General features: G+C 43.2%; 1 protein-coding gene across 5 annotated transcripts in view; it reads left to right on the top strand.

Moving 5' to 3' along the window:
- LOC119176633 (lysine-specific demethylase 3) overlaps positions 1-24878 on the top strand; it is an 88441-nt gene that overhangs the window by 25150 nt on the left and 38413 nt on the right. For 4 of the 5 annotated variants that reach the window (XM_075876329.1, XM_075876328.1, XM_075876330.1 and 1 more), the window contains exons 4-8: positions 57-256; positions 4668-5261; positions 11574-11967; positions 13989-14108; positions 18400-18539. In XM_075876329.1, coding sequence (XP_075732444.1) covers positions 57-256; positions 4668-5261; positions 11574-11967; positions 13989-14108; positions 18400-18539 — 1448 coding nt within the window. The remainder of the gene's footprint in view (positions 1-56; positions 257-4667; positions 5262-11573; positions 11968-13988; positions 14109-18399; positions 18540-24878) is intronic. The other variant, XM_075876326.1, reaches the window with a different exon arrangement.

Genomic DNA, 24878 nt, shown 5'->3' with positions numbered 1-24878 from the left:
TGGTGATTTTTAACGTGGTTTCATGGTCTGTTATTTACACTGTTTTGCCTTTTCAGCTGAGGACACCCCCCTGAAAGACAAAAATGAGTTCCAGTGGCTCCTGTGTGCCAATCGACAGCCGCACGATCAGGATAAACTGATGATGACACAAATAATACCTAGCATGGCTTTTTGGGACGTCAGCCAGGACCTGCACCGTAGACGCCATGAGTGGAACAGCGACTGCAAGAAAAACTCCTCTAAAAGTCTCTGCAAGGTGCGTTATAACTATAATTCCTATTAAAAACAATTATCTTATAGAAATTCACTCTTGTGTTGACTACAAGAAAAGCTCCTCTTATTGGCTGTGCAAGGTGGGTTATAACAATCATTACTATTAAAAAATAGATATCTTATAAAAATTCACTCTAGTGTTGGAATACTGTGCTGTCTTTCTGCAAGTTTGGGTTTCATCTTTGAGAACATGCTTGCCTGTACTTGGTGGCCATGAAAGCAGGCAGTTCACCGCAAGGTTACAGGTTGAATCCTTGCTCAAAGGTGCTTGTTTGGGTGCATGTACTGTTGTTCATGGATAGATTACTGTTCCAGATTACTGTTCGTTTCCCAGGTGCGACTATTATTCTTTTAGGCGATTTCAACTTCCCGGACATTCAGTGGTCAGACACTTATCAGCGCTCTATGGCAACGTCATCTGAATCTACCGAATTTCTTTCGATTTGTAACGACTTTGGACTATCACAATTAGTTCAGCATCCCACACGTGTCACCTCGACTACATCATCACTTCTAGATCTCGTGTTGACGTCATCTCGAGATCTTGTGTCCCCGATAACACTGCTGCCTGGGTTAAGTGATCATGACATAATTCATTTTTCTCTATCGTTTCCACACTTGCGCTCATCCAACCGTTTTAAAATGATCAGAGATTATAACAGAGCCGACTTTAACACCATAAATACTAAATTATGCTCCTTCTTAGATACTTTTTTCCCTGCAAGTTTTGAACGCACTGCAGAAGATAACTGGAACCTATTTAGAAGTAAAATTTTGGAACTAACAAATAAATATATTCCGGTAAGAAAGGTGTACTGCAATAGTAATTCTCCCTGGTACAACCGACACTTAAATAGACTCTCTAACCGCAAGAAAAGACTGTTTAGAGCTGCGAGGACATCCCAGTCTTCGGCTCGATGGCTAGCTTACAAATCTGCAGCTGCTACCTACTTAAGTGAACTAAAAGTGGCTAAATTTACCTTTTTTAACAGAACCTTACCATCAGTGCTGCGAAAAAATCCCAAACAATTTTGGAACATTGTACGAGGTAACAAGCATAGCAACCTGTCTTTAATATCCCAAGGTAATGTAATTCCGGATCATCATTGTGCATGTTTACTTAACCGTACTTTTGCTGAAACTTTCTCTGAACCATTCAGTAGTAATGACATACTTCCTCCAAAGCCGTTTAATTTTCCCTTAATGGACATCATTGTCATTAGCTCGGAAGGAATACGGTCCATCATCAATAAACTAAAGATTTCATCTTCATGCTGCTGCGATGGTATCACCACAAAATTCTTGAAAAACACGGCAGAGTATTTTTCTCTAATCCTTAAACGAATATTCACACAGTCTCTTCTTACGGCAGTGCTTCCTAACGACTGGTTAATTAATAGGGTGGTACCTTTACATAAGTCCGGAACAACCCACGATCCAGGTAACTTTCGTCCCATCTCTCTCACATCAGTACCATGTAAAATTTTAGAACATGTCATTTACTCTCACCTTATCAAGTTTCTTCAAGACAATGATTTCTTTACACCCGCTCAGCATGGCTTCCGAAAACAATATTCGTGTGAAACACAGCTTCTACTTTTTACTAATGACTTACACATATTCCTTGACTCTGGAACAATAACTGACTGCATCTTTCTAGATTTGAGCAAAGCCTTTGATAAAGTAACACACTCCCTACTACTACATAAACTAAGCCTATTAAACATTGACTCATATGTGCTCGCTTGGATCCGTAGCTTTCTTACTAACCGCTCCCAATACGTATCGGCTATTAATTTCGACTCGTCTACTACACCAGTTTGCTCCGGAGTGCCACAGGGGTCTGTCCTTGGGCCATTGCTGTTCCTAGTTTACATTAATGACTTGCCTAACAATATTTCTTTAACAATGCGCCTATTCGCGGATGATTGTGTAATTTATCGCCAAATATCTAATAATGAAGACATCACTACCGTCCAAACAGATTTGACTAACGTGCTTAACTGGTGTAAATTATGGCAAATGGAATTAAATGTTTCGAAGTGCAAGTCTATGCGCATATCACGTAATACTACCGCATGTCCAAATTATTTCCTTAACAGCACCGTACTCAATCCCGTCCCCTCTTATAAATACCTTGGTGTCCATATTACTAACAACTTATCTTGGAAACATCATATCAACTCTGTCACATGTAAGGCAAACCGGGTTCTAGGATTCATGCGAAGAAACCTTTACATGGCCCCTGTTGATTTAAAAAAGCTTCTTTACATTCCGTACGTTCGTCCGCATTTGGAATACGCGTCATCGATATGGGACCCTGGTAATATCACTTTAGTTAATGAACTTGAGAGCATTCAGAATTGCGCTGTTAGATTTATATTATCAGATTATCGCCGTACCGCTAGCGTAACTAACATGAAATCAATTGTTAACATTCCTTTACTTGCTACACGCCGTAAGATGTCCCGTCTCGTACTCTTCCACAAAATTTACAACAACTCCCTTCTGCGTTCACTTTTAATAACCTTACCGTCATACATTTCAACTCGTACTGACCATGCGCAGAAAGTTGCTGTTCCTCGCTTCAAGACATCAACATATTCCCACTCATTCCTGCCTAAAACTTGCAAGGATTGGAACTACCTCCCACAATCAGTTGCATCCATCACCTCGCCTTGCAGTTTTAAAACATCGCTCGATAACATACTTGGTGTTGGAAATGTAAACGTTTGATTTTGTTGTTAGTTTTCTTGTATAATCTACTGGCTGTATAACATAGTTGCAGTTGATAATAGTTGCTTTCCAGTGTTTAATAATGTTGTGTCTTGTCTATGTATTCTTTTCTTTAACATTGTTCGTCAGTGCCCGCTCTCCTCTGCAATGCTGTAAAGCCCTGAGGGTACGATAAATAAATAAATAAATAAATAAATAAGACACAGGTCTTGGAGCAATCACTAATGGCCAAAAAGAGACATTTTGGCCAAGCTTTTTTTTGGGAAATTTGCACTTCTGAGCACCTCTCAAACTAATGACGCTAAGTTTGGTTGGGAAACGTGATAAAATGGGCCTTCAAAGCGCTAAGGCAGCAGTGAAATGTCCCGAAAAGAACAAAATCTGTTCAAACATTGCGCGCGCCATCAGTGTTGCAAAGGGCCGAGCGCCGCCACCTTAAAGCGAGATATGAAGCAGTTTCCCATAGTATACCGTATTTATTCGCATAATCCTCACGCTTTTTTTGTTGGAAAATTGATGCAAAGTAGGGGGGTGCGAGAATTACCCGGGGAAAACTTTCCACAAAAACGTACAGAGCGAAAAAGAAAACAAAGTGGCCGCAAATCGGGATTCTCACACCAGCAGCTTACAGCAAGCTTTAAGAATACTAATTAGAACTTACCTCAACAATAAAAGCAGAGGTTCAACACAAGGCAAGATTTATTTGAGACACAAAAAGTGCAAGCAAATAGTCGAGAATCAGAATACCATACACGAAGGTTGTGGGCGTTGCGGGCGTAGCGGTAGCGTTCGTCGCTCAACAGGAGCCCTCAAAAGGTAAGCGTAGGACGGCAGTATTGGGCTGATGGCTATTTAACAGAATTGTCCGCAGTTTCCTTCTGAAGAAATAAAGTTTACCATAAATCCCAGTTTTAGACCCACGGCAGGCCCAATACATCTTGTTGACTTTGAGCTGCCGTCACCAGTAGCGAACACAAAACTCGTAGACTCCGAAGGGCCTACCGGCGGCCCTGTTGCCATCGTTTAGTGCACGATCTATCACTTGCAACTTGAAGCAGCCGTGTAGCTTCAGTATCACCCCATAATGTGCCAAGATTACCGACACAGCATGCAAAACACGCCGCAATGCGCACTGGCCACTTCTACTAGGCTTGCATTGGATTGAATCTGTGTGCAATAGTACGCTTGATGCTTAAGAGATGACGCCAGATGGCACGTGCTATCATCATCAGTGGCTGGAACGAGCAGACGACATTATTGCGACAGTTTTCGGGGGTGCGATAATTACTCGAGGAAAAACAGAAATCGTATTTTTCTTGGGCGATGTGGGGGGTGCGAGAATTATGCGAGTGCGAGGATTACGCGAGTAAATACGGTAACTATTTGGAAAACATTGAAACCAATAGCATTTTTAAATACAGGAGGAAGAAACCTATATACATACATTACTTCATTACAGTATCTTGTAACAAAAATAATTATATTTAACACCAGTGTCTCTCGTAAAACAGTGGTCACCCTGCATCGAAATTGAATTCCAGAGCCAATTTTGAAGTTATTTTCTCCTTCTTCTAGTATTTTTCAGAGTGATGATGTAAAGTTGCTAGTTAATATTAATATGTTCTTGTGTTTTTGACCTTGATCTTGTGTTTTTGCAGCAACTCATGAGTTCCGTCAACAAGCGCTTCTCTGAGAAGGAGAGCAGTGCAGTCAATGATGAAACGGGGCGGGCTGGAAAGCGCGAAAAGCAAGCTGTGAATGACGACGCCAACACGTCCTCTGATGCAATAGGTGGCAGCCATAGCTCTGACAGCATAGGCGCTCTTCTGTCGGCCTTGGCAGATCTAACACTGCACTCCCCTAGCAAAGTTGATGACAAAAGTGATCAGCAGCAGGCGAGTGAAGCTGGTGATGATGAGAAGGGTGAAGATTTTTCTCCACTGCGTGAACTTCGCCCTACTGGTGGTAGTGCTAAAAAGAGCCAGGTGGATGAAGTAGTAGCAACAGCAGCGGAGCATTTGGTGGACAAGACAGATGAACAGCAACTGGTGCATTTCTGCCAAGGCTTCCCCAGCCCACAAAAGGGCTGTGAAGACTTGCCTGTACGTGGCAGCCTAGCCGATACCTCACTGCTTTACCCCAACGTTCCCCATTCGTGGCTCTGCGATGGAAAGTTGCTTGTACTTCATGATCCAAGGAACAAGCACAACTTGACCATATTCCAGGAGCAGTGGAAGCGAGGCCAGGTTAGTGTATGTGGTGTATTCTCTACATTGAGTATATTATTGAGCATGCTTTCTGGAGACTACTGCATACCTGGCAACTCTCCCATTTATCCCGGAGACACGTCATTGCTCGGGCATAGTTATACTTTTTCTGTAAAACTGCTCTGACCCCAATGCTTTCCAGAGATACAGCGGTATTCTTCGAACTAAACTAAAGTGATAGAGTGCCTTTGGGTGTACTTTTAATCTATGTAAAACTGCAGCCGTGTTTTGTTATTTGCAGTTAGGGATGTTTTTTTTTTCTTTTTCATCTTGATCAGGAACTTGTGATAACACAAAAAGACCCGATTTTTATTTTCTCTATTGTACTGAAAAGTGCCCACCAACCGTGCAGCTGCTGTTATGCTGCAATACTTGCTGGCGTCTTCATGCATAAAAAGTGTCATATGCATACTCTTGCTTTGCAGCGTTTTGCAGTGAACAACGCACTGTGGAGCAGTGTTTTAACTTCGTTTGTATGTATTCTTTAAGTCCTTATAATACCCTTCAATATTAATGTGCATTAATGTTCTTTGATCGTTATAAAATTTTTCGTCCTTCGAACATTTATTTTGGGAGCTGCGCATGGCTGAACACACGACGGTAGGGTTGCCCAACTACAGTAAAAGATGCGAGACTCAATGGGGGTGTGCAAATATTCATATCTCGTGAAATTTCGCAGTGTCAGTACAACTAGCAAAATCTATTTCTGTCAAAAGAACCCGCGCAGGTCTTCATGGGACACTTGTGAATGGACGGGATAACACAGCTGCTGCCGGAAAAGCGCGGGTCGAAGCTTCGTTTGAGGCCAACTGAAAACTGAACACCAAAGTATTGCCAGAGTGGGCAGATCGGCAGCAAAATTACTAGATCCTTCGGACAGAAACGCCAAAACGCATCTGGCCTTTTCTACGTCTTTATTGCCATTAATTTACTGCTGTGTTAGCCCCGTGCGTTCGACTAATAGTCTCTGTTGATGATGGTTTCGCCGTGAGTGCGGCATTTGTGGAAAATGTTAGTTTCACTTTGAATCTGCGTTCGCCGTCAAAGCATGTGCTTTCGAAAAAATGACATCCGCATTACGTCCACAGGACAAGCCTGACTGGATATCGAATATCTACTGCATTTCCGAAACCACAGCGGCGGACATTCCTTGCAGGTCGATTTGGCCACACTTACCGTAACCCAGGGTTATCCCTTGCAAGTCCCAAACAAATCCTGCAGGACACACTGTGTACATGACAGGGAGAATAAGGGATGTATTTTATTCAGGATTTTTTCTAAAAGCAGTCTCTCGTAGTTTTTTTTTTACTCTCTGAAGCTGAAATTTCGAAAGCTCAAATCATGAATAACTTTTCGTGTGCTCTTAGGTGCTAATTTAGTTCTTCTGGACATGCACTAATATTTGAAATTAGACTAAAGCAGGCACAATTTTTCACCAAAGTGCATTTTTGAGAAGAACTAATCATATTAGCACCTGTAAGCAAAAGAACACCTATGCATGATTTGAACTTCTAAAATCGCAAAACACTTAATAAATGAAATTTGACTGATGGCAACATATAATGCTAAATGTCCGCTTGTGCTAGAGAAACACTGAGCCAAGTGTATTGCATACACATTTTTTATTTAAGAACAAAGCACAAAACACATGCATTATGCACTGCGACTAGATGTTGCTTACATACATAATCGTGTTTAAGTGTACAATAAGGCGGAATTGAATATTGAAAAAATATGAATATACAAGTACCGCAGATACTACAAACGAGAAAAAAAGAAGCTGTGGTATAACAAAACAGTACATGCCATCCCATTAGATACGTGAGTATCAGCTGATTATCATATTCAGTAGGGTCGTGCACTGGCTCAGACAGCCAAGGTATTCTGGCACTTAGCCTGAGAAGGCGGGATTAAATCAGAGCTGATGTACCACATTTTGTTGGAGGCATGTTAACAACTACATTAATTTTAATCATACGCCATGATATGATTATGAGGTTGCCCTAGTGGAGGGCTCAGGCACTTTTTATAATTTGGTGGTGTTTAAGGTGTACAGATATTACACATGTGCCTTTAGCATTTTACCTCCACCCGCATGGGACAGCCTCTGTGAGGATTGCACGTAAGACCTTGAGGTTAGCAGCAAAGTGCTGTAGTCGCTACACCATCGCAGCAAACACGCTTAGTGCCATTGTGCCTACGTGCTTTCGTTGTAAAGCATCTCATACTACCCCAGGAGGTAAAAGGTAATATAAAGCCCTCCACTATGGCACCTAATTCATTATAGTTTTTGAAAGTGAAACTACAGTATATATTGTTCAAAATTATGCTCTTTGACAAAAGGTAAAGCGCAGTAATATGGCTCGGGACAGTGGGGCATGGCAGCAGCAATTTCTGCACTAAATTTGAGAAGTCTGCTAAGAATGTCACAAAAGCGGAATACTTGCACTAGAAACAAAAAAAATAAAAGGTGACCCTCCCTTGCAAGTGGTAGTACATGTAGTTGGTCACATAAAGCACGTTTTGCTTTCTGAAAGGTTGTAACCATATAAACACATTACCAATATTATAAATCTGTCAAACAACAGATCTGGTTTTGTGCAACTGTAAGAAGAGCAAGTTGATAGTTCAGCACTCTGTTCTCGTCTCTTCTATCCCCTCCTGTCGTTTGCACTGTTAAGCACTTTCTTCGTCTACCATGCAGCACCAACTAGCCCAATCAAGCCCTTTGTTAAAGAGGAAACCGATTGCAACACACAGAAACATTTAACAATCTCATAGGCAATTGCAAAAGTCAGGTATATATTAATTTGCACCACCTATCTTTACCTATCTTTCTTTACATACTATATATATATATATATATATATATAGAGAGAGAGAGAGAGAGAGAGAGAGAGAGAGTGAATCTTGTGTCTCTTACATTCTATTTTGCTTGAAACTTTTAACTACTTTCTCTCGATCATAAAAACAGCGCACGAACAGCAGATGAATGACAAGCATTTGTCTCAACAACAAACTTGTCCGACTTACTAACGTTATGCGCTTTCTCTGCAAGTGAAATGTCAAAACTACTGAGTTGAAAAGAACTCTTGTTTCTATGCCTGATTGCAGCTCACATAAGCCACCATAATAAGATCTCAACATTCAGGTGTGTAAGCTAAATATGCTGTCCAAATATGCCAGCAACAATGCAATGGGTGATAGAGAGATTTGCTTGAAGAAATAAGTGCAAAAAGAATCATACTAGGCAGGATACTAAGCAGGAAGTGCAATTTCCCTTTGCCACGTAGCTAAATGTAATTTGTAGCCAGATTATCTGAAAGCACATCTGATTTCATTCTCTTGGCCGTGTGTGGCAATCCAACCGCACCAAATTTTTTCTAACGTGTTTTCTGTAATAGCAACAAAACACAACACTTGCAGAGAGAGGTGGCCTGCTAGTACATAAATTGATCCAGACAGAAAATTACTTAAATGAATTCCAGAGCTAAAAATTTTAAATGATTTTCATCCACACGTTTGTTTGTCATTATAGAATTGTGCCCTGAAAGTTACAGCAGTTTGAGACTTAATTTGTGCAACTTTATCCACTACTTGACAGAAACAGTCCCCTTCCCCTACTTCTCTTAACCGACAAAAAGTGATATTAGGTTTTCTTACTTTTTTTTAAAACTCTTCTCCACACCTTTCTCAGTGCCAGTCATGAAAAACATTAAAATAAAAGCCTGTTAATTTGACTGCCAACGGTACCAGCAAAATTATTCGAATTAAACAAAAGCTGAATTACCCAAAGTACTAAGAACACAACAAAACAACTCTATTACAGATAGCGTTTTCATTTCCTCGATGAACACGTATATCGAGTGCCTATTTTGCATAAGAGCGATGTAAAAGTTGCCACTTTCGTCATTCAAAACAATCATTCGTGAGTGCGGCTAAAGACCGCTGTCTACAGCCAAAACGTGATCTAACCAGCACCACAACATAAGCACATGAAACACTTTTTTGCCGCAATGATAGCTGCACACTTACTATTCATCCACATGAATTCCCTACAACAGCAGAGAACACCTACTACTTGACAACAGCTGAAGATCGTGCGGAGAGCAACAATATTGTGAGCTGGCTGCGACACCTCTAACATGGCACCAAAAACAACAGGCCCATGAAACACCTGCAGGTATCCCGTTTCGGCACATTGTAAACACAGTACCACAAGTTCGAGGACGATTAACTTACCTCTGTATCCGTTATGAGACCTTTCAGAGTTCTCAACTTCCACAGTATCGCAGTACAGAAGCTAAACCACGAAACTCAGACTATGAAGGGGGTAGAAATCTTGTGCATCACTCGTGCGCATACAGCTGCTTAGAATAAAAAAGGCAAAACAACACAACTATGGCAAATTATTTTGCTAAAGTTTAGTAAATGTAAATTTCATGTTTTATTTAACAACAAAAATCTTATGAGTTAATTACTAAAAGCAAGTAACAGTTGCATTTTTTTCAATGTTTCAGGTATTGAAAGACTTATGAAATGGCGCAGTGTTTAAACAAAGTTGATGGAAATTTTTGTCATTCACCAACGCACACAGCTTTCCCGTTTCCAAGACATGAAATTTCAAATACATAATCTGTATGCTGAAAATATACCTCGTTGGTATTGTTTATTATTCATTTTTATATTTATATTTTCATCAGTTTTTTTTTTTTTGCTTCACTCGATGATCATTTACGAGTTAAGCAAAGTGTAGCTAGTTTTATTTTGTGTGCGATGGGCGCCAAGCCGCAGCCAGAATTACCAAAGCAGGTTGAGGACGCAAAATTTGTACGGAACTACATTTTTTTACGAACGTCTGAGGATATTTTTGAATATTCATTGTGTGAAATTATAAACTCAGGTAGCAATGAATGTCCAGTTGCTCTCGCTCACAGGTCCGTTAATGTCCGCGGATGTTCGGAATCCTTTCGGATGTCCAACAGATATTGTGTTTTCGTTTGGTTTTTGTTATCCTTAATTGCATATGCTGCAGTTTTGTTCGCCCCCGTTTGTTTAAAGCGAGGTTGCTTTGACTAGTTGAGCATTGGACGCGGCCCCGCCGCGGTAGTCTAGTGGCTAAGGTACTCGGCTGCTGACCCGCAGGTCGCGGGTTCGATTCCCGGCTGCAGCGGCTGCATTTCCGATGGAGGCGGAAATGTTGTAGGCCCGTGTGCTCAGATTTGGGCGCACGTTAAAGAACCCCAAGTGGTCTAAATTTCCGGAGCCCTCCACTACGGCGTCTCTCATAATCATATGGTGGTTTTGGGACGTTAAACCCCACAAATCAATCAGCATTGGACGCGCGTGAACCTTCGGAGTTCTGCTTTGTGCTCATTAGGGCGAGTTTTCTTAGAATGTGTTGTATTTTATAGATATAAATTACCTCTTTTTACGATACTGGACGTAAAAGACACTGTGGGTAGGCAGGATAAGCGCTGGTTATTAAAGGTAACTGACTGGATTCTAAGAGGAAGGAAATGGGTGAGTGGGCGGGGGACGATTAGGTGGGCAGATGAGATCGATTAGTTTCAGGTATAACGCATATCCAAGAGCTACCAGAATTGTCCAAATTGAAACTGTGATTGATAAGAAAACTGGTACATAATATCCTAATTATGAGAGACTCTTCATAGAAAAGTAAAAAGTTGCTCCCTCGTGCATGTGTCTATAGAAGGGTTCAGTTATAGAAAGAAAAATGGTTTGTTGCTGCGATGAAAGTGCATGTGCTAGTCATAATTTCAGGATTTATTGCTTTGCTTGCCGCGATCATTGCTGCTCTTTGATTCATCAACAGTAAGGCTGGTGCTATTTTAAGGTAATCTTGACATGCTAGAAGAATAAAAAAAATTACTCTTGGCCTTGCTTCTATGAAACACTGAAGTGAATGTGTTCAGCCATTCACTTTTAAACGCCTTCAAAATACACAATGAGCATGCATCTGCCACCTTGACACCGTAGAAGAAGGTTTCATTGACTTTTTGCGGTTGTGTAGTGTGGTTGGCAGCTATCGTTTTCAGCCTCGCTTTCAAGAAGCTGCTTTGAACAAATTAGTGTTAGATATAGAAAAGATTCGGTAAGTGTTAGGCTTTATAATTTCAGTATTCCTTATCGGTTATGCTTTCTATTGAAGCTTCGTAATAGTTACTATGTAGTATAGGATAAAATGCAATGTTTTGCAAAATTACATTGCTTGAAGGTAATATTCCGAATATGATAATAATGGTAATCCAAATTTGCTTTGTGCTTCTTTTGCAGCCTGTGCTGGTCACTGGTGTTTCTAAGAACTTGAATATGTCACTGTGGCACCCCGACTGTTTTTGCCGAGATTTCGGTAAAGTACGAATCGACCTGGTGAATTGCCGAAATGGCAGCATCCTTCCAAACCAGCCTATGCGGAAGTTTTGGGAAGGCTTTGAGAACTTGAGCAAGCGCATGAAAGATATAGATGGAGAATTTATGCTGCTGAAGCTGAAGGACTGGCCACCTGGTGACGACTTCAGCGACATGCTGCCCAGCAGGTTCAATGATCTCATGAAGGTGTTGCCACTACCAGAGTACACTCACCGGGATGGAGTTTTCAACTTGGTTGGGCGGCTGCCAGAATGTTTTGTTAGGCCGGACCTTGGGCCTAAGATGTACAGTGCCTATGGTACGTTCATTCCCTTTTTTTACTGCTTTGTTCTATCACCATAGTGTGTGTATGTGTGAAGCCACTGAAGAAGGGGTTTAACAGAAGACTTGGCACATTGTAAGCACAAAACGGTCCTCACTGTACCATAATTTGGAAGTAGCAGTTGGGTCTATCTGCACAAGCTTGGTACCTATATATTTTCACCCATAGTGAACACTCGTGTGCCTTGTGAGTGCAGCTTTGCTGATCAAGAAGCAAATGCTAACTGTATACGACTGTTCTCAAACCTTCCGCAAAAATGGCAGACTGCCACTTTTTTTTTTCTTTATTGAAAACAACAGGTGGGAGCACTTTCTAAGTGCATGTCACCGCTGCTTATAGCACTGCACCATGCAAAGAAAGTTCAAATGCCTGAAATAGGCAGTAACGCCAGATGCGCATCAGTTCTTGATATGACTGTCACAACCTCGCGGCGTTTGCACTGCTAGATGGCACTATGAATGTCCTGTACAGTTTCTACAGTTATGGCAATAGATGCACAGTATCTTGAAGTAAAGCATAGCCATCATAGCAAGAAGGCTGCAGCCACAGTTGCCAGATGCTACATAGCTCACAAGTGAATAATCATCACAAACAGGAACAGAAAAAGCAACTTCTTTGTTTATTTTAGGGCAGTAATATGTGAATTAGATTGATTCAGGCCTTGCAACAGTAACTCAGATTATTTCTTGTAAAATTTGGCATTTTGTGACGTCTTATCTTGCTTCCAGCTGTAACGTATCACTGATGCAGGGACATTCTGAACAAAAGCTTGTTGACAAATTGCCGTCGCAGTCTGTTCGAGATCTGTTAGTGGCCTCAAGCAAGGGAACATTACGTCCGAGAGCACAGCTGGGAGACCTCAAAACGACGTATTCCGCATGTTGAATACTGAAAGTTTCGATTTTTAGTTGTCGCCAGTACCTGACGCTTTTCTCGGACACTCCAAATTGCTGCCGTGGTGCCGTGTTGTTATTCGCTTTCACGAATTTAATGACTTTTCCTTTAAACGTGGCCGTGAACTTGCACCGCGTCCCGGTATACATAGCTTGCCGCAAGGCAAGGTCGCCACTCACTAGGAACACTGAATGAACAACAAAAGAAAAATGGCGTCGGCAGAGAACACGTCAGGTGTAGGCCTAAGGAGGCGATGTCGATAGTGATGTCCAAGAAGCATGCGACACTACTTGTTGCCAGATGATCACTCAATTTATGCCAAGAACCGGTATCTCCACCTATATTCCGCACTATACGGTATTTGTACAGTCTTGAGGGGTGGGGCAGTAGCAAAGTTGGTAAAAGTATCTTATCCTGCAAGTGATCTGCAGTGCTTCTAAAGGCCCAGTGAACCGGTCGTGTCACGAAACTGTCTCTTCAAGAATCTCTTGATCTCAGCCATTCGGTGTTACAACTCTTGTAAGAAAAAAAAAAACCCTGAAGAAATCGATTCGATCACTTTGTACTGTTGATCACTTGTTTGCACTGCCATCGAGTGAGATGTATCCGTGCAAGCTGACACCATGCTCATTAAACACTATGTGCAAATGGTTTGTTAGACAGGCGGCCAAGAAAAACACTCTTTTATAACTGTTGCGTTATTGTTGCTATCTGGGCTTCAGCTTCCCTGAGATTATTACTTCATTGCAAAAAAACAGCACGAATTGACTAGACAAGAAAGTAGTTGGACTGGTACTTGGCCCATTCGTTTGCATTATTTTGTGCCAGGAAGCTATACCAATTCAAATCCTCGAACTATTAAACTACTTCACGAATTCTACATGAATTTTACATTTTTATATTAGACTGCAAAGTCACTGAAAGTAATATTTACGCTGTACTCCTTTTAAGCAAACAATCGCAGGAAGACTTTTGTGCGAATAGAACTGTAGAGTGAGATATTGTTCTTGTCGTGGTTGTTTTATTTCGCTTTCTTTATCGAACTAGCAACTTTCAGTTGTTTTGCCCAGTGGCTTTAACTCTCATTGTTTCTGTGCTTGCAGGCTCTGCACTTTACCCAAATAAAGGCACTACCAACCTACATCTGGATGTCAGCGATGCTGTGAATGTTATGGTTTATGTTGGAATTCCCAGTGATGGGAAGTATGAAGAACACATCAATGGTACTTCTGCCAGTTTTGTTGATTAAGTGCCTGCTATACAGCGAAATCTCGTTAATTTGACCCTCGTTAATTTGGAATTTCGGTTAATTTTGTCACGGCGTCTGGTCCCATCCAAAATATACATTTTCCGATGACTGAAACTTCACATCAATTCGGATCTATTCGTCTGTTTTTTGGTTAATCCGAATGCCCGACTGCGGTCGAGTCACGACAAGGAAGCAGGAGGGGATTCAGCCTACCTTAAGGGGGGACATGCTTTTGAGAATGAACTTTCTCGTTTCTGGTCGGATGATGATGAAAATCGGCACAGACACTAACAATGGCCTCACCGTGCATCCAAAAAAATTTCGAGGCGATAGCACAAATACCTAATGAGAGACAAATTATTTTTCAATTGAACCTCGTGGAGGGGCTGGAGGATTTATAAAATGACAAAAATGGTTGGTAATTGCTGTATCCACTGCCAAATGTATGTTGAAGGGGACTGCGTTCTCAAAATAACTTATTTGTAACACTAAAACTTGTAGTTTACGTTTTCTCCAGCGACACTGCAATGAGCACACTTGCACTACAAACAAGAAACTCTATAAAAAATTCTTTAAGGAGTACAATGAAAAACTAAGATCGCAGCCTCCTGAAGCACAGTTCAAGGAGCATTACAAAATAAACGGAATCAAAATCCGTACAGTGGTTGCCCAGATATCTGCTCCACGAGCTGAGTATAATGCCATGAAAGCAGTATTGAGAAAACTGCATTTAAAGTTTCAACTTCTTTTTACGTCTCTGAAACACCTAAAGATTGTGATCTTAGGTTTGTCTTGTGATATTTGACTTTTCAGGTATCTGGTCTCTGACCAGTGTTCCTTGGTTGACCTTTTTTTTCCCCCCATAATTTCCTTTTCATGTTTTACAAAGAACAAGTATGGATTTCAAACCAAGTTCTTTGTATGAAGGAGTGGTGTGATAGGCATGACAAAAAAGATTGTAATTGAATGAGACCATATACTGAATTGATTACACATATTTCTTGTGCCTAAGTTGTAATTAGCGTAATTACGTTCTTGATTATAAGTATTCACTGAACATTTCTTTATTTAGAGAGAAGTTTATTGCATCAGAAAAATGGATCACACCATGACAGCCTATGCCTTCTTTCCAAATAACAAAGTTATGGGCAGAAAACTGGTGGCACAGGAATTTTTAGCAGTATATTTAATGACGTAAAACGGGCATATAAAAATTCTTGCCCCTGATTCATACGTGCTCTTTTGCCGCTCTAGCTGTGAAACGCATCATCATACAGCCGGTGGAGGAAACTCTAATCTACAGCAATTCATTAACCTCGGAACATTCATAGACGTTCGTGGCGATATCAAGCACGGCTCCAAGCACGTCTGAATCGCATCACAAAAGCTTATTGACAACACTCCATATGATCGTGGGGTGCGCGGCCGCGCGGACAGTGCAGCCGGCGCGTAATGCACTTGCCGGCGGCGTTCGATGACGATGTGAGAAATATGTAACTACGAAGACAAAAAATCGGCACGCACTGCACTTGGCATCGCATTTTCGAATGACGACGCGCGAAACTGCTAGCCGCTGTTCTGAGCAATCCATGGCAGTGAGGGGGGGGGGGGGGGGGGGGCTGATGAGCTTGATTGTGTTGTTCGCTGCCGATGCGTAAAATGCCCGTACGCGATTCAGAGGAGCTAGCGAGTGATGTGGTACATTACTTGCAAAGAAGCACGTCGCCAAGAGTGCGCTTGCGCGTCGCTCCTGCTCGCAGTCTCGCTGTCAGAGGAGTTAGGCCTAAAGCCGACTCCGATGACGCGCCGCACTTGTAGACCGCCGCGCGCCCGCTCGTAGTAATCTGATGGTGCATCCGGTGCGGCCACTCGTAGCAATCAGATCGTGCCGCCGCTTTCAGCTTCATTGCTTGCAAAGAAGCACGTTGCCACGAATGTGCTAGCGCGTCGTTCCTGCCCGCAGTCTCGCTGTCGGCGGAGTTAGGGCTAAAGACGACTCTGATGACGCGCGGGGCTCGTAGACTGCGCTCTCGCTCGTAGTAACATGATCGCGCATCCGCTTAGTGCTCGTAACTAAAGCGTAGTTATATCTTAAGTGATTATCAAGCCGTGAACACGTCACGAAGTGGCGATTTTCGAGAGCCATGTCCTCGCGACGCACAAGCAGCAGACGACGATCTCCCGGAGCGAGCATCGGGCCAATGGCGAGGCGAGCTGAGGCAACATGGCGGCCACAGCCAATCAAGGGCCTCAAAACGACCTTCAAACATTTGCTTTTGGCTCGCTTGTTGTTGAAGGGAGGAGCCAGCTGAGGCGAGAAAGTTAAACACGGAGAAATGCTCTTTCCGATGAGCCCAAGAAGTCGGCTCCCGGCCCAAGCATCGCGAAGCTATAATTTTTTGAAAATCGCCGTTTTCTTGCCATTTCCAGAAAAAGTTTTGCTACCTAGGTGGGTGAAACGAATTTTCCGAAGCACTTCTGCGCGGTTTTCACTGTAGATATTTTGGAACCAGATAGAAAAAGGGTTCCAGAAACTGAAAACTTGAGTTTCAAAAAATCGATTTTTTTGCCATTTTTCGCGATCCCAAAGCCGCGTCCCCCCTTAATTGACGGTGCACCTAAACAACTGGCATCGGATTGCTGCTTCTGAGATTCAAAACTTTACTTTGTCCCACATGTGGTACATCTCGCAGGCATCCCCCCCCCCCCCCAAAAAAAAAAACATGGTGGTTTGAACAACCAAAAGGGAAGGCAGTGCCGTCATTATGCAAGCATATGATGGGGACATGTTTGGGGACCAAAGGAAGAGGCTTCGAATAGTAGCGCATCCCAAGCTAGAAGAAGTGCTGTTGCGCTGGATTGCCGTTTCGGGTGATGTGCGTTTTGTCTTTGCACGGCCCCCTTATCTGCGCACAAACAGAGAAGTTCGCGGTGACCATGAACATTGACTCTTTCAATGCGTCGGAAGGCTGGTTCGAGGGCTTCAAGAAACGACACGGGCTAGTATTCTGCCACGTGTGTGGTGAAAGAAGTGTTTGACAAAAGCGTTGTGTGGGACTGGCGGTTTGGATATCCGCGCGCCTTTCTACGTACGAGCCAAATAACATTCTCAATGCTTATAAGACAGCGCTCTTCTATAAGGCTCTGCCTGACAAGACAATCGCCTATAAGGGGGACCTATGCATCAGTGAAAAACGAAGTAAAGAGCGCATGACTGTTCTTCTCGCTACTAACATGACCGGCACAGAGCGGCTGCCACTGCTGGTGATCGGGAAGGCTGCGAAGCCGAGATGTTTGAAGAATATTAAGCAGCTGCCTGTTGACTACCGGTTGAACAGAAAGGCTTGGATGACTGACGAACTCTTTCAAGCCTGGCTGCGTCAGCTCGACCGCCGCTTTGTGGCCAAAGCTCTGAAAGTTTTCCTGCTAGACAACTGTAGTGCACAGACGAAGGTGTCTGGGCTCGAGAACCTTGAATTGTTATTTCTGCCTCAGAATACAACGGCTTCGCTGCAACCGATGGACCAGGAAATCATAAAGTTCGTGAAAAGCCGCTATCGACGCAGGTACTTGAGCGTATGTTGGTCTGCATGGAGTCAGGCAAGCAGTACGAAGTAAGCCTGCTAAGCGCAATCTACATGCTGACATACCTGTGGAACAACGCACCGCCTGAAATAGTCGCAAAGTGCTTTAGGCATAGCGGCTTTGTGCACGACGCTGCTGATCCGGGGGTAGTGGCCCATGAATAAATCGTCGAAGTGCAAGACGACCGCGCTATGTGAGCATCATGCCAGGTGATGTGCCCCTGGGCGATTACTTTGCAATTGACAGCAATGTTGCCGTGGCCGACACAGTGACTGATAGCGATATCGTCGCCGAAGTCTTGGATGGCGAAGGGGAATCGGCTGACGAAGACGTACGTGATGCTGACAAGCGTCCATGCCACACTATAACGGAGGCTGCACATGCGTTGGCGGTTTTGGAGGACATATGCGTGCTTTCCTCGAACAGTGTGCGTGGACTAAGCCACCTGCAGGAACTCCGCAAAATTGTGATTCGTGAAGCAAACCGCGATCAGACGTTTTTAAGAAATATAAAAGTCTGATGGTGTATGAGATATTTTTCAAGTGTTTTGTTCGTACTCACAATAATTCGTACCATTGGTTAATTCGGGCATTCTCTCCGGCCCCCGAAGTCCGAATCAACGGGGTTTTACTGTAGTTATTGGCCACATTACTAACAAACATACCTCATACTTTTTCCAGCTGCACTGAATGCAATTGATGAAGGTGCATGTGATGCCCTGACACGAAAGAGGGTGAGAGAAAAAAATGCCAGACCAGGAGCTCTTTGGCATATCTACAATGCCCGTGATACTGACAAGATCAGAGATGTGCTTATTAAGGCAAGTCATGTCTCCATGCTTACACGATTACCACTTTGTGTATAATTTGCTTTTGTTAATGCAAAGTGTACCATGTTTAGAAGCAGCTTTTGTACCGTGCTCTACTGTTGCTTTTAGTAACAGTAGACTATAGTGGTACCACTATCATGTGCTGTAGTAGCGCAGTGGTTACAGTGCTCAACTACCGGCCCCAAAGATCACGGGTTGGATGCCAGGGCCACATTTTGATACAGCTGAATGCTGAATGCTGAAAGCTTGTGTACTGTGCGATTATTTATTTTTATTTATTTATATAATACTGCGGACAAAAAGTCCAAGCAGGGTGAGCATACATGAAACACACTAAATAATAGAATGAAACAAGGTTGCAAAGCGTTTTTTACACAATTTCTTTGCATATAAGACAGAGGGGTAAGGTGACAATACAATTCAAGGAAGTCATGGAAGAAGAGTATTTACACAAATGGTCAAGGGCGTTGAGGAAATGCTTCGTTTAAATTATTCCAATCATCTATTGTTTGTGGGAAGAAGGAGTACCGAAAAGTATCAGTCCTTGCGAAGATTGACGTTAGGGAATGAGGATAGTGGTGTCGAGTGGGTCTGCTTAACAAGGGGGATACGTATGCTGCTGTGTCTAAGGGTATCCTGTGGTTTACTATGTCTGAAAGAAACTGTAGCCGACTTTTTTTCTTAGAATTTGTAATAGTTCTATACCATTTGCCGTTAGTAATGCAGTGGGGGAGTCAGTTGACATAAATTTACTATATATGAATCGTACTGCTTTTCTTTGAATTCTTTCTAGGTTTTGAACGTTAATTTTTGTGTGAGGATACCAAACTATGGAGGCGTACTCAAGTTTAGGCCTAATTAAGGAAAAGTAGGAGAGGAGTTTAACACTAGGCGGAGCGGTCTTGAGCTTGTGGCGGAGAAGGCATAATTTACGGAAAGCGGCAGAGCAGATGTTATTTATGTGCAAATTTCAGGATAAGGTACTTGTTAACGTTAAGCCTAAGTATTTATAGGAGGCTACTTTAAGTAAAGGTGCTTCAGTTAAATTGTATGTGTAGTCTAATAGGACTTTTTTGTGCGTTATGGGGAGATACACACATTTGTTTGTATTAAGAAGCATTCCCCATTGTTCACCCCATTTTGGATACATTGTCTAAGTTAGTATTAAGATCACATTGGTCACTAATGCAGGTTACACCTCTAAACAAAACACAATCGTCAGCAAATAGACGAATATGTACCGGGGTGCTAATTAAATTGGCAATGTCATTAATGGAGACCAGAAACAGAAGGGGGCCTAGTACGCTCCCCTGCGGAACGAAAGCCAGAAGTCACAGGAAGGCAGCCCGATTGTTTTCTGCTACCTGAACATATTGGTTGTGATTGAGTAGATATGCTGAGATCCAGGAGATAAATAATTCTGGTATGCCAACTAACCGAAGCTTTATAATTAGTTTATCGTGTGGAACTGTGTCGAATGTTTCACTGTAGTCTAAGAATATTACATCAATTTGGCCGTTAGCATCAAGACAAGTTGCAAAGGTATGAACGATAGTAACCAATTATGTTGTAGTAGAAAATCTCTTTCGAAACCCATGTTGATGATTTGTTAAAACTGAGCGTTCTTCTAAGAATTCATTTAATTTATGAGCTATTATGTGTTCGATAAGCTTACAGCAAGCTGATGTTAAGGAGATCGGTCGATAATTTTGTAGTACCAGACGGTCACCTTTCTTGAATATAGGAACTATTCGTGCCGACTTCCAGTCATCTGGCTATTCTGCTGACAACAGAGAGACTCGAAAAATGACGAGTGAGTATTTTGCAACAGACTCTGCAAAGCGACGCAGAAATATGTTGATGCTATTATCGGGACCGCAAGAAGTCTTAGTCTTTGAGTTCAACAACCTAGCAACGACACCAGAATAAGAAATAAAGTTTACATTTGCAGCATTGTCCGCATTTATGACAGATGGGGAAGCACTAGGAGTAGAAAATACACTATGAAAATACTCATTGAGGTGTTGAGCATGGGCAGCCTGATTAGATACCATTGAACCATTGACAAAAACCTGTGATATGGGTTTCTTTCTTTCGCTAATATAGTTCCAGAACTTCATTGGATCGTTCTTTATGAAGTTTGCGAGGAAATGAGCACGCTTGCATCAGCCGAGCTTGAACCTTTTCACTATGTTGAATTTTTTCCCGCCTGCCAGTAGTGTCAGTAGCTGGGATGCAGCATATGAGTGAGGTTGTGTGTAGTGCTCCAATCTGTTTTTTATTGCAAGAAAAATGACAAAGCTGCGTGAGCGGCACCCTGCATCAAATTTTGCCAGAAACTGGGCGACAGCCAAGTGCAAACCATTCAGGAAACCATTCGGAAGAGCAAGATGGCTTTACGTGACGTCGCCACGAGCCGTTCTTAGATAAAGGAGAGGTACAACCGTTTTAAAGATGGGTGCACCGTCGTGTGACTTTCCGGGAAATTGTGGAAGAGGTGGGCATCAGCACTTTCTCTGAACATTCCATTATGAATGAAGATTTGGCCATGAAGAGACTTTCAGCAAAACTCGTGCCAAAACTCCTCACGATAGAGCAAAAGCAACTTCGTGTTGAAGTATTGCAGGACATGCGGCATTTCACAAGCAGTGACCCTAAATTCATGAACACCATTATCACTGGTGACGAGGCTTGGTGTATGGGTATGACCCGAAAACCAAATCCCAGCCCTTGCAGTGGAAGCATTCCACGTCGCCAGAACTACAGGAGCTCCACCAAGTGCGCAGCAACTTGAAAGTGGTGGCTTTCTGAAAGTGGTGACTTGATAGTGGTGGCTTGAAAGTGGTGGCTTGAAAGTGGTAACCTGAAAGTGGCTTTCTGTGACTTCTGCGGTGTGGTAATCCATGAGTACACACCACAGGATCAATCCCCAAAGAGTATTACAGGGACGTCCTCCATCGCCAATGTGATGCTGTGCGGCGCAAGAGACCCGAGTTTTGGTCAACAGGAAACTAGCGCATCTATCACGACAACGCTCCTGCACATTCCTCACACTTGGTTCAGACTTTTTTGGCGAAAGACTCCTGTAGTTCAGCAAGCTATGTACTATGGTTCCTTGTGACTTCTGGCTGTTTCGCATACTCAAGAGGGCATTGAAAGAAGAGCCATTTCAGACAAGAGAGGACATTATGGCTGCTACGACAGACGAGATAAACTTCATTTCGAAAGAGGCTTTGTCAGAACGCTTCCAACAATGGCAGCAATACTGGCAGAAGTGTGTGGAGACCCAAAGGGACTACTCTCAGGGAGATTAGGTTTCAAATGCTCCAAATTATGCCAGTTTTTATTTTCTCCTACCCTAACGGACCTCATATAATAAAAAAGAATGGTGTGGCCGGTGCTACCGCATTTGTAAACACTTAAGCACAAAAAAAAACCAACATCGTTTGCAGTTCATTCCACTTGCCCGCAATTATGTCTTCCTCAATGTCGGCCAACGTCGTGCTGTTGCTGTACACAGATGACAGTGTCAGTGCTCACATCAACTTCGATCATCTTGGCTGCGTAGGCACTTCCTCTTCGATCTCCATGTCGGAGTTATCGAAATACTCCGTAACTTGAATGATTTCGACGTCAGTCAATTCCGCGCACAGCACAAGGTTTTTGTCAGTGTCAGTGAAGCCCTGGAATTGAACCATCGCTGCAATCAAAACTTCGATAGCACGCAGATCACCGAAGGCAACATTCGCGGGTTGAAGTTTGTTGCACAGGCTGTCCTCTACGTACAAGATCCGGTATGAAGCTCGCGTGGCAAAAGGTTTTGGAGGCTCTGTTGTGTAACCACCTTCCTTGAGTCTGCAAGCACGCCAATGGTCAACTGCGTAGTTTTTCACACTGGACCACAGCGCCACAGAAAACAGCACTACCGTAAAAGGACCATGCAACTGTGGCCACAGTCTTGACTAAGCGTAGCTGAAGTTACGACTAGCAATGAATTGGCGTGCGCTGAATCGCGGCATTTACAGTTTTGAGGGTTTCGAAAGTGTGGCAGCTGTGGTGTTTCAGTTTAGTTTTTATGGTTGCCAGATTCTGTTTCATGTGAAGTGTTTTCGCCCTCAGGGGCCGCTAGCCTGTGTATATATGCGCGGCATTGTACAAAATGAAAAAAGAGTTTCTGCTTGGCTACTGGCTGCTGCGTACTTCTTGTCGGCCGGTGCTTCAGCGCCGTGTCCTGTTTTCTCCTTGTGGCGGACGCATCGCACAATACTACATGGAATAATTTCTTTAGTGGGATAATGGGATAGATCGGATAATTTCTTTAGGGGCTGCCTGTAACTTGTCCTTATTTAGGCAAGCAGCAACTGAAGAAATTCTCTTCTTCTGGTGCCTGTGCTAGTGGAAGCTGGGCAGGCAGCCAAGATAATGCGTCCGCTACAACATTATCGGCACCTTTGCAATATTGTACAGGAATGTTATAGTATAATAGCCGGGCGCACCATAGAGGAATTCGCAAGGGGCGTCGCCCCAACGCGCCAGCTGACAGAAGAGTAGGTCAGTTCATAATGGTGGTCAGTTCATAATGTAAAATGCGGACCCTAAAGATAGACATGCCATTTTCCTACCACAAACAAACAAGCAAGAGCTTCGCGCTCCCCTGCTGAATACCGGTGTTCCGCCGGGGACAATGTTCTATATGCAAAAGCAACAGTTAGCAGCTGATCTCCTCTCTGTTGTTGAAGCACTGCTGTGTTGCCGACATTGAATGCATCAGTGATAACCACCACCGCAAGATTCTTATAAATATTTATGATTGGGCGGTGAGCAAATAGTTCTTTAACCTGGTTGAAATTGGCATTGTCCTCAGCGGACCAGTTAAAACTCTTACCTTGCCGTAGCATGCGGCACAGAGGCTCAACAACATCAGCATAATGTGGTAGGAATTTTGTGTTATATCCAACTAACCCCAAGAAGGATTGGAGTGCTTCAACATCAGTAGGAACAGGGGCATCAAGAATGGCAGCGACCTTAAACTCAACTGGCGATAACTCGCGAGCACTTATGTTGAGACCTAAGGATGCGATTTCAGTAGCAGCAAATACACACTTGTCATTAAGCGTCTTGCCACAGGAATCTATTTTAGACAAGACACCTTTCAAGCGCACATCATGTTCTTCCCGATTACGGCCCCAAACTAAGATATTCTCTAAGTAACAGACAACACCTGGGCACCCCTTCAGTACATCGCTCATCATTTTTTGGAAAATAGCTGTAGCAGATGCCAGCCCGAAGCACACTATGCGAAATCTGTAAAGCCCTTGATGCGTTACAAAAGTAGTAAGGTCTCGACTCTCCTCCTCTAACTCAACTTGCTGGTATGCGGATGCAAGATCAAGTTTAGAAAAAAATTTAGCACCTGTTAACTGTTGTAAAAGTTCCTCGATGTAGAGGGAACCCGTCCACTACAATGGAATTGTCCTTCTTGCGGACGACGACCAAGGGAGACACCCAGTCCGAAGCATTCACTTTCTCAATGAAGCCAGTCGACTCTATTTCTTGCAGCTCATCTGCAAATTTCGCCTCAGCAAGAAGGGAAGACGACGCAGTTTAGCCGCCACTGGCTGCACACCTGGTCGACGCTTGACACGGTGAATGTAATTCCGGATGGTGCCGATGTCGGACGAAAACAGGTGGTGATACTCTGGTGGCGCATTCTACGGAATCGCGGAGGAGTCGACGAGAGAACAAGTGAGGGTCTCACCTCTGATGATTATTTTCAGAGCTCGCATGGTATCTAATCCCAGGAGTGAGGTGCCTTTGTCCGTGACGTAGAAGGGAATCGTGGCGCAGTTGCCGTTGTACGAGACTGTTGCCTTGAAGTAGCCATGATTATTTATGGCTTGCTCTGAGTAATTCTGTAGAACGAGGTGCAAAGGTAGCAACTTGATATGCGAAAAGTTCCTTGTATAATCTTGGACATTGAGTAATGACACAGCTGCCCCAGTGTCGATAAGCATGTTGAAGGTGGATCCATTCATCCGTACAGGAGATTCACTTTCTCAATGAAGCTAGACTTGCGCTCCAGATAACTGTAGCAACGCGCGGTCGGCGCGCTCCTCTTCTCTTGCCCCGTCGAGCGCCTTCTGTAGTGTGAAGTCCTTGCCCATCTTGAAAAAAAGTTCTTTGTAGGTGCGGCGACGCGATGCCAGAGACGATCTGGTCAAAAGCGAGGATATCGCCCGCCACGCCGAATCCAGAAAGCTTGGCTACTCAGCGTACTTCCTGTATAAATTCTACCTCGAGGAGCAGCGCCTTCTTGGGCTCCGGCTTGGC

This window comes from Rhipicephalus microplus, chromosome X, assembly GCF_043290135.1.
Source record: "Rhipicephalus microplus isolate Deutch F79 chromosome X, USDA_Rmic, whole genome shotgun sequence".
In the NCBI taxonomy this organism is placed as follows: Eukaryota; Metazoa; Arthropoda; class Arachnida; order Ixodida; family Ixodidae; genus Rhipicephalus; species Rhipicephalus microplus.
Note: the sequence above shows the minus strand (reverse complement) of the source record. Positions and strands in the feature narration are given on the sequence as shown.